The sequence below is a fragment of the Phalacrocorax aristotelis genome, chromosome 13 (assembly GCF_949628215.1).
Source record: "Phalacrocorax aristotelis chromosome 13, bGulAri2.1, whole genome shotgun sequence".
In the NCBI taxonomy this organism is placed as follows: Eukaryota; Metazoa; Chordata; class Aves; order Suliformes; family Phalacrocoracidae; genus Phalacrocorax; species Phalacrocorax aristotelis.
The window spans coordinates 15805839-15816740 of record NC_134288.1 but is presented as its reverse complement, the minus strand read 5'-3'; the positions used below and the strand labels follow the sequence as shown (position 1 = coordinate 15816740).

The 10902-nt window shown below is 41.8% G+C and overlaps 1 protein-coding gene across 2 annotated transcripts in view; it reads right to left on the bottom strand.

Annotated features, from left to right (window-relative positions):
• The window catches only part of LOC142064232 (uncharacterized), a 46546-nt gene that overhangs the window by 15010 nt on the left and 20634 nt on the right, over window positions 1-10902 (bottom strand). For both annotated transcript variants that reach the window (XM_075108901.1, XM_075108900.1), the window contains exons 6-11: window positions 10483-10659; window positions 8626-9052; window positions 8278-8440; window positions 5078-5189; window positions 838-928; window positions 189-275 (exon numbers count right to left, since the gene is read on the bottom strand). In XM_075108901.1, the coding sequence (XP_074965002.1) occupies window positions 189-275; window positions 838-928; window positions 5078-5189; window positions 8278-8440; window positions 8626-9052; window positions 10483-10659 (1057 nt within the window). The remainder of the gene's footprint in view (window positions 1-188; window positions 276-837; window positions 929-5077; window positions 5190-8277; window positions 8441-8625; window positions 9053-10482; window positions 10660-10902) is intronic.

Below are 10902 nucleotides of genomic sequence, written 5' to 3'. Positions count from 1 at the left end.
CACTATGAATTGCTCACATTATGGACTGTGAGATATTTTGCTATAGAAAAAATAAATAAATAAAAGGAAAAAACCAAAACCTCCCCAACTACACAGCTTTGAAATCTGCATTGAGGTCACTTGGCCCTCTGCCATCTAACTGGTAGATTTTGATCACAAACACGCTACGAAGCAGGCACGTTACTTACAGGCTCCAGGTCTCTCACGCTCGCAGGGAGCTCCCGCAGGGTAAGCAGGAGATCCAGCCTCTGGCCTAAGTGGGGGATTTTACACATCTGCATGGAATGGAACAGAAAAGGAATGAAACCCCATGTTTATACCAAAACATGCACATATCTCTCTTAATTTATTAATCCATCTGCACCATAGTTTTCCTAATTTCTGTGTTCATCCATTGATTTTATCCTAGGCCTTAAGTCTGTAGCTAAACAATGGTGCATACTTGAATATGCATCATTTGCATATGCAAATTCAAGAGGACACTGTATGCTCGTAGGGCCAGACATTATTAAAATCAACGGCACTCATTTCTTGTGAACAAGAATGGTTAAATGCAGACAATTTTATGCTTATAGGATTTGGAAATCTAGCTCAGAATAAATCAGCTCCTCCTTTGGGGGAAGGGGAGGGCACATGACTTGGAGACACAAAGGGATCCACACAGTTGTCTTCATAATATTTACCTGTCTCAACTCATTATCAGATAAATGGTCTTATACTGATTCTGGCTGAGATTGTAAATGTAAGTTCCAAACAACAGTTTCTTGTAGTGGTTTTGTCTAAAAGAGAGTGTCCTAGAAATAGCACGTGGTGTCTTTTAGGGCTGTGCCTTCTTACCTCTAGCATAAACTGATCCACCACGTGCAGCTCTGAAGGAGACCCCTTGAACGACTGGTACCTTTCTGTGTCTTTTGCTGTTGGCATGTACCTGCAAAACAGCAAATGAAAATTAGACGTCCTTTTCCTGTTCATTCGATGTTGTTGTAACGTAAAACAATCGTTCCATTCCCTGCGCTGGAATTTCTTACTGCTTGGTGTGTGTTACATATCGCGCAGTTATTCTTTAAGCATTGGAACTTTATAGGCATTTGAGCCAACTGTGCGATGGAAAGCAAAAATGATCTGCAGAGTATCTGCATGTCTGGAAATGCTTTTAGATAGATAAAGGCTTGAAAATAACAGTCAGCAGCGTTCCCCTGCAGACTACGGACAATTTACAGTGGCATGGGCTATTCCGGGAAAGGTAAAACCACACGGCAGAGGACTTAAGGCCATAATTTCCAAAGAGGTTAATTAATTCTGCGCTTGATGCATATGTGCCTTGTTTTCATTGACCGGATGAACATACGTGACAACCTTTCTAAAGCACCTTGAAACAACATACACTTTTTGAGCAGGTACAGCCATGCTGGCTCAGCTTGTCTCCAGCAACCACTTCTTTGGAAAATTAGCACAAAAGCAGGGCAGGCTCATGCTATGGCGTGATTAACCCGTGGGCCCACGGTCTGACCACCTCCTACCTCTGAAACTGTTTTAATTGCCCAGGAAACAAGAGTGGGCAATGGCCTTTCTGTCTCTCTAAGCGCTGCATCACATCCAAGCTCCATTTCTCAGTTTTCCTATGGTAGCACGTTACACAGATCCCCAGCTTTCTTCCTTCTGCATAAGGTAACAGAATATTCTCTCACAGTACTCCAGAGCAGCAGATTTTTAGAAAACTGATGTCTTTAAACATGCCTTCACTTGGAAAAATAAACACACCACCACAGTTCTCGTCCTCTGGAGATCCTTCTGCCTGTCTGACTGATACACTATGGGAATTCATAGCATCTTAAGAAAAATGAATTCGATGTTATAGCTAACATATGAGAAGGAGCGTTAAGAATCTTAATAAGTATTCAGGTCTACTTTCTTCTCTCCTGTCTCTGCAAACAACCTCCAAATTTGTAGCAAGTGCTCTTAAACGTTCATGGGGATGGACATATATTGTCGTTAAAAGTAAGGAAATTTAGTCAAAGAAGGAAAAAAATAAAGCAAAGATTTTAGCATGTTAAATACAGGACAAACAATAAGATTTTTTTACTCTTGTCAATAATTTAATATGACATTTCAATTGAATAATTGCTGGGTTTTGAATTACTAAATCTATATTAAAGCAAACTGCAAAATATTCCATTCATCGCCCTTCATCATCAAGGGAAAAAAAAAGAAAGAATTCTCATTTTAAAAAATAACAGTTGTCTGTTGACAAAAATAAAGGGGTTTTTATTTATCATTAAAAATAGTTTGGCTTTTTAAGCACATCCATTAAGCAAAAGAACATTGATTTTTTTAAAGCTGACAGCAAAATTCTCAATTTAATCAGAAGTCTGGTATCCCATCAAATTGTTTTAAATTATTATGTATATGAAACAAAACTAGCAGATTATCTAGAAGGTTTAAAGCTTAAAGCATTGAACAATGGACGCCATGGAAAAGGAAGCACAAGAATATGTGAATGCATTCCATAAATATCTTTTTGCAGGAATGCAACTCTAACAGAATTTGTGCAATGAAAAATCTCCCACTGTTTTGAAAAATTACATTTATAGAGACGACGAGTGATTTGCTATCGATTTTAAGACACCAGGATAAAGAGTCATTCTGAGAACTACTGAAAGGTTTCTGCATCAAAATAAGCCCCAAAGTTTCTAATAGTATTCCACCACCTCCACTGCCCTTCGCTGGATGCACGAGCAGAACGTTTTGTTCTCTGGCCCCGGTCTTGAAAATGTAATCTTGGTTTTCGCTTTAAATATTTTTCATTTTACAAGAGTAGAATTTAGACTTCCTGCTCAGGCTTAGACAGTATGACAGGTATAATTTGCACAGAGAGGAATTTTCCAGCCCCTGACTATCCTGCTTAAGTTCCTGTCAGAACCACAGGTTCTCAATTAACCGGAGGCCACAGTTTTCAACAATAAAATTTTCCACCATGCACCTAAATCAAGTGGAAAGGTCTTCAAAAGCGCAAAGTGTCCTGCTGCTTGTATCGTGCCAAGTCCGCTAAGTTCCCTGGACAAGACAAACGTCTGAGCGCTGATGTCTCCAGATAAGCATCTGCTCCTTCGATGAGATGTCTGAATGGGAGCCGCGAGACGCTGAACTGCCTTGGAAACCCAACCCTCAATTCTGAAACGCATCTCATCTATTTCAGTAACACTTGTAAAACTGCTGGCGTGGAAAAAATTAGCTTCCTTTCACTACAAGATTTGTACACGCATTCCTAGATTTTGGCAATAAATAAGCATCCCAGGAAGAAAATCCGTAATCCCATATAGCATAGAGCATTGCAGCATCCAATCTCTCTTACACGTTCCATTGCTAGAAAAATTTCCTCAGCATTATTGCTATCAAAGGAAGACTCTGAAATCTTCGAGGAAAAAAATAAAATCTTTCAAGCTTCATTGTCACCATTATTATTGTTATTATTATTATTGTTTGATGGCAAAGAGCCCAGGTGCTGTAAATCAGTGATCTCAGTGGTGTTATGCCAATTCCAGCGGCGTGGAGATCCTGGACTGCATCTGCAGGGCTGTATTAGGGCTCGAACAACAGAGCGTGTTCAGTGTTTTCCTCCAAACCGAGGTGTGAGCAGAGGCTGCCCTCACAAACGGGGCTGGCCAGACCACAAGCACTCTGCAGGACTGGAGGCGTTTCCTTACTTCTGCCAGCTCCAACCCTTTGTTTCTCCAGAGACAGCCACACGTGCAACTGGGAGCACTCTCGATGTCCAAGACATTTCACTGCAGTTATCTCCTGACCCATTCCATCGCTGCAATTAGAACAGTAAGAGCTGCCTTTTCTGAATGAAGCCTTTGAGATCAGCTCTCGAAAGACAACGGAGCTCCATTACCTTCAGTGGGCCTATGCACCTTCTGCCAGCTCATAATGTGCTGTGCACCAGTGGGCTATACCTGGTAAAGCACTGGGGCAGCAGGGAAACCTCCTCTAGCACACTGGTACCTATAAAACATGTAACCATTCAGTGTCTTGTCCCCGTCCCTTCATACTTCAGGGAAGCTCTGTACAGGCCATCCCACAGAATGGCATTAATTCCATATGTTACACGTCTGTTCTTCCAGTTCACATCACTTTCTAAGTACAGGCATGATTCTGCAGACTTTAAAATTATTGTTGATGTACTGATTAGGATCAGGATTTTAAAGCCAAAACTAAACTCATTCCACAAAAAGAAGAAATATTAGTTATTTACTTTCTCACATTTTTGCCAGCGTCATCTTCTTCCAAGCTCATTTTAGCAAAGTACTCAAATTTTTCTCATCTTGAAGCAAGAAACAGTTTCACATCAAGCTTTCATATGTGTTTACTAAAATGTCCCAAGTTTCACACGGACACTGGGATGTATAACGGATACTATTCTAGGAACCCACTTCTTTCCTTTCTTTCTATCTCTTAAACTATTCAAAGAGAGAAAATCCAGTTCCTACAAATTTCACATGCCAGTACTTTTCTTACACTCCTGAAATCTCTATTTCTCAATATAGTAATTCAATTTCTTTAAAGATACAGAAATTTGCATTCTGCTTTAAACCCACAAATCTCTGCCACTCAGAAGTACCGATATTCTTAATATCATGTCATCCCGTGAAGCTCCTTTAACACTTGCCTGCCTTCCTCCTCTCCAAATCAATTTTACATCTTTCATTTCTGATCCCACAACAGACAGTAAGGCTGTAGTAAGGGAGGTTGTAAAGTTTTCTCATCCTTACACCTGCTCGCTGCCACAACTTACTCTTTTACTAACTCTGTTCCTTGTAACTAGGTCACAAAACCACGTCAGATTTGCTGTCATTTCTTGCAATCCCTTTTCCTACACAATACGGGGGAAAGTGATATTTTGGGGGCGTGCTCTAAAATCCCAGTTGCCATGGCTGAGATTTCTGCGTAAAAGTCCTAATATTCTATTGACCGTCACGAGAGATCCTACATCTCAGTAGCATCTTTCCTGAACTTCACATGATTTGCAGAAGATTATGCATATATTATAAACAAACAATTGAACCCCAAAGATTACCTTCTTAGTGCTGTGATCTGCTCATCCGTAAGTCCACCACTCTCTTCATGTATAATGTATAGTTTTTCTTTCAGCTCACTTGGTTTTATACGGAAACTTTTAAGAAAAATGTCTGGAGGAAAACGATTCTTAGATTACTTGGAAGCAAATGCACAGGGGAAGGAAAATCACCAACACATTTCATATTTACCTTCCAGATTTTAAAGGAAAAAAAAAATAGAAGAAACCCAAAACACTAAAACTCATCTTTGTGTTTTCTTCAAATAGACATGGCAGTAGAGAAGTGAAAATATATTTCTGTCAGAACATGGTCAATGCTTAAGACAGAACTATCAAGGTACTGTTATCTGAAGGTACTCAAGTATTTGCTCGTAAATATTTCTCTTGTACTCAGCTCAAGTCAAAATAATTTTTTTCCCCAAATCAATACAATGTATTGGCATATTATAATATTTTAAAGGTTAAAGAAATTAGATTTTCCATTTGTTTTGGTTTTGTTTAACTGTTTTGTTTAATTTCCAGGGTTCAAAAGAAGGTAATTAGGGTCCACGTAAGGAAAATCGCTCCCAAAATGAAGGTAACCTGGGAAATGGAAGTGCTCACTTCTTCCACACTGCTCGATACTCTGAAATCTGATTAAGAGTTTTTGTAATGTTTAAGGCTTCTGTGCTGACATGGGGCTGGCTCATAACAGGCATTATGATAGGAAAATGGAACTAAGACGCCTCTTCCCCAGACTGGTGAAGAACCATTCGTGAGGCTGTTGCTCCCAAAAAGATTATTTTGTCTTGCCAGTTATTCTTTAATTACTGTCTGTCCCCATCATCGTTACCAAAGGATGAAGGTAAGAAAAAGGAAGCACGAGGAATTGAACAGGGGACATCAGCGGAGAAAGCTGAAAGGTTGAAATGCTCTCGGTGTTGGCATGAAACTTGTCCTAGAGTCTCCGCTACAGCGGAACTCCTCTGAGCAGCACAAGGAGGTTGGGAAGGAGAATTCAGGAAGGATGTTTATGATTCACCTTTTTTCTTTTTTTCCTCCAATTCTAAAAAGGAACAGAGTTTTGCAGGTTATGGGAACTTGCTGTGGCCCAAATCAGCTATTAATGGTTCTCAGGAGACTGTTGGCCAATGGAGTATATACCATTTATTCTTCTTCAGACACACTTTCTGCCCTTTTAATTTTGTTGTAAGATGGAGCTTTAGTGCTAAGCCTGGCAGAATCTTCCCTTCTTCCTTTTTATGCATTATGTCTTTCGCTTCCCTATGCCTTTTAAACCATGTATGTCTTCAGGTGTGATGTCTACAGACCATAACAGAGTGAGTAACTCATAGTAAAATGTTGATTTAAAAATTCTCACAACCTCTCTACAAAGCATTTAATACTTTCTTGAACATTTTCAATAGTTGAAATTAGCCACTGAATAAATTCTAGTCATCAGACTTTGCCAAAGTATTTTCCTAGGAAAATAAAGATTGTGTATATGGGAAACCGGCTGTCATACACAGAAACAGGCACCAATCAAGTCACAGATGCTGGTATTTTGTCTCCTAAACCAGCTTTTCACCCGCTAGATCACACATTATATAGTGTCTCCCAAAACTTTTTCCACTGGAAATCTGAGGATGTCTCTCTCTTTCTGATACTTGTTCTCTGTATGGCAGAAATTTATTCTGTCTACAAGAATCCACTGGATAACCCAGCTTTTATTTGCATTTTTTCAGACACTGGGTTTGAATATAGTGTGTAGATCTTCTCTCAGAATTTTCATTTTTCTCTTGTGTTCAGAAACCCTCTCAAATTCTCAAGAAATTTTAACCTACTGATATTTTGGAGCTTCATCTTTTTATTCGTCAACTTAAGAACTGTGGTTTGAGGCACTTGCAGGAAGATTAATCAGGATTCTCAGGATCAAATTAACTTTTGATCTAAGTAATGTCCATTATAATAAGTATATGCCAAAAATCTCACTGATGGGACTTTAAGGATAAGATTAAGAAATGGATGTAGAATGTTTCAGTGAAAAAAGTTGTAAGAAGAATAGGATCAAAAGGAAGAATGGTGCTATTTGCAAATCAAAAGAAATAAATTTCCTCAAAGAAACTGCACTAATTTAGTAGGTAAAAGTGCTATTACAGGACTCTCTTTATCTGCAACAGCACTTTCGTATCATTCACTTCCTTTTAACCCTTCAAATTGTCAGTCAGTGGATGCAATAACTCCAACAAGTTATCTCCATTTGCAGTTCCCAATTAAAACTTCACATGATCTCCAAAACATATTCTTCCTTATCAATATCCATAAAGATGAAATCACTAAAACTTCAAAATTAACTGCCCCAAATTCTTTACACATGTAGCGTTGCTTAAAACATCACTAGGTTATAGAACATTTTTGGAAAGCCATCTCTGTAACAGAAATCTGAGTAGTCTTTGAAGAACAATTACCCTTGCTCCTTCAATATCTACCACTTCTCATCAAAGTAATTGAAACACCTTTATGTCAGTTTATTAGTAAGACCAGAACGATGTGTTGAACTGCTTCATTAGGTGTGAAAGACTGTTCTAGGTCAGGCCTTTGGCAGAACCATACCTGGGATATGAGAGGGAAGGATCCTGTTCATGATCACTCAAGACAGCCGTTCACAGTCTACGTTATTGGCCAGAGAAAGGCCAAGAGAGTTCCTGCGGCCTGCCTTGTAGCTGCCCTAGAAGCTTCTTACACCAACCCATCTTAACACATACATGAATATTCTTGAACCAAGGGTAGGAGAGAGAGTGAGCGCAGTACTCAAAGTTCTAGCTACCAAGCTGTTTCTGTTGACTTGTTTCACCTGGACAGCCCACAAAGTTGGAAAAGCCTTTGAAGTCAGAGCCCTAACATTGATTTCACAGGCGTGATACATGATTTTACGTGTCTGGCCTAAGACAACAGCACCACAGCTCAATGGCACATCCACATGCTTTGTACAAGAGAGAAGCTTGGTTCTTCTACTCTGCATAATTAAGGACCATATTTAGAGCAACTGAGCCATGAGATCTATTTTTATAAATGAGTAGAGGAGCACTGAATTAAAAGATGATTTAGACACAAGCTTATCTTATTGCCTATTGAATGGCAGAAAGTACAAATAGAAAATGCATGCAGTGCTGCTCCCAGCCTTCCAGACAGGAGTACACAGTTCTTATTAATACACTTACTGAAGTTATGTGCAACCTTTCGATCTAACATGATGTGCTGATTCACTGAAGGTTCGTTGCCTGAAAATACTGCCATGTCCTGGATCTGGAACTGATCACAGAGTCGGGATACATCTATTTTTTTCTTGCATGGGTCACATGATCCCCAGACAGATTTTTGAATCTAAAAATATAGGAGTGACAGAGTAAACAAAAAGCCAAAAGAACAGAAGCACTCTGTTCCATCCAAACATAGAGGAGGGTATCCAGGTTGTTTTGTGGCACAGCTGTACTTTTATGATAACTATGTAATACAGGCTACAATATTATTTTTTTTCCTTTAAGAGCTTCTATCAGTTTCATCCTCACCTTATCCCAAGGGACAACATCCCAGTGAAAGGCTTTGGTTCTCTTTGTTGATGGAGAGAGGCTGCAGGGCTGTGGGAATGCAGGTGGGGCTGGCGGTGCCTCTGCCTTACTGATGGGAAGCGGAAGAGATGGCGATGCTGGGGCTGCTTCCCCCTCCTCAGGCTTTGTCTGGGGGCTTGAAGGCTTGTTCAGACCGGTTGTTGTGGAACTCACACCAGAGTGGAAGGCCTCCTCTTTCTCTTCATTAAAAGGTACAGTAAAATCCTCATAGTCTGCTTCAGAGGAGGTGCATTCCTGAGATCCCTCCTGAGGCAGTGAGGCACCCTTGCTCAGCTGGCAGTACCGTTCTATGAGGGACACCCACTCATTCTGGAGCTTGCTAACATTCTCTGTCCTGGTATTTTGGACAGTAAAGGGTATTCGAAACCTGAAATTTAAGAATGTCATATATAAACGCAAGGAAGTGTAAATAACATGCTGACTAATACAGCCACAGGTATTTCTTATTTAAGCAGAATGATGTTCAGCAGCTTTCCTTGTCAAAGGAGCCCAGTGCTGCTGACTCTGACCTTTTCAGACAGAGTTAATTGCTTACGTGTCTAAGGTTAGATAGCTGAAGTTTTGCCATATATTGACTTTGTGGTGCAGCTTCCTCGTAATTCCTCTTCTCCACCTTGGGGGAAGGTGAACAATGTGCTACATCTTACTGTGCTTGTTGCACAAGCTAGACAGAACCTGTTCACACATCTGTCCTATCAAGCTGAATGACATCTCTCTTCACTGGCTCCTGACATGACAACTAGACAAGTCTTTGCGGGCACTATTTCAATGTATCATCTCAATTCTACATCGTGGTAATTCTGATTCCTCCTGAAAATACTCATCAAATGACTGCAAAGCAATGGGAGGGGTAATCTGTAGAATTCCGATGGCCGCGTTTCCCCACTGTTGTATTTTTTCCTGAGACACTGAGATTCTCTTTGCTTTGATCTGGACAGGCTGGAGAGCTGGGCCCAGGGGAACCTCATGAAATTCAACAAGAGCAAGTGCAAGGTCCTGCCCCTGGGGAGGAACAACCCCCCCACACCAGCACAGGCTGGGGGGGACCTGCTGGAGAGCGGCTCTGCCGAGAAGGCCCTGGGGGTGCTGGGGGGCAGCGAGGTGACCCTGAGCCAGCACCGGGCCCTTGGGGCCAAGGAGTCCAGCGGTGCCCTGGGCTGCATGACAAGGAGTGTGGCCAGCAGGGCGAGGGAGGTTCTCCTCCCCCTCTGCTCTGCCCCAGTGAGGCCACACCTGCAGGGCTGCGGCCAGTTCTGGGCCCCCCAGTTCAAGAAGGACGGGGAACTGCTGGAGCAAGGCCAGCACAGAGCTGCCAAGGGGATCAGGGGCTGGAGCATCTGCCTTGGGAGGAAAGGCTGAGAGACCTGGGCTTGTTCAACCTGGAGAAGAGAAGGCTGAGGGGGGATCTCATCAGTACCTATAAATACCTGAAGGGCGGGTGTCAGGAGGATGGGGCCGGGCTCTTTTCAGCGGTGCCCAACGCCAGGCCAAGGGGCCACGGGCACAAGCTGGAACACGGGAAGTTCCACCTGAACATGAGGACAAACCCCTTCCCTGTGCGGGTGCCAGAGCAGGGGCACAGGCTGCCCAGAGAGGCTGTGGGGTCCCTTCCCTGGAGACATTCACCCCCCGCCTGGACGCGGCCCTGTGCCCCTGCTCTGGGGGTGCCTGCTCCAGCAGGGGGTGGGACGGGGTGATGCTCCAGAGGGCCCTGCCAACCCGCACCAGTCTGGGATTCTGTGACCTTGTTCTCAGCAGTTCTGCTTTAACAAATTATTAATTACCAACTATACTTACAAATAATTGTGTTCTTTGGTCTGAACTGAAAAGGTACTGCATCCATTCTCCTTGCTGACACTCACATTACCACCTGACAAATTAATTGTATTTGGTACAGGGTCTGCAGTCTTGTTCTTTCCTCCCAGACTTATGCAATATAAAGTCAATTCTCCTTCACGTAGTTGTACCAAGTACCTGAAGGACAAGGAATGGAGATACAGTTCATTCTTCACTGACTACTTATTTAGACAAGCCTAGCCTTGTTAAAGCATTTTCTAATGTCAGTAGGTCTCCACATTTTTAGAGCATCTCACATGGAACAGTCAAAAAGTATCAGTACTAAAGCATCAAACCTTTGAGATGAGGACTTCTTATCCTCATCTGACAAGTAAGTAAACTGTGACATAAAATATGAACTTCCAGCCTGCCATGCCTAAT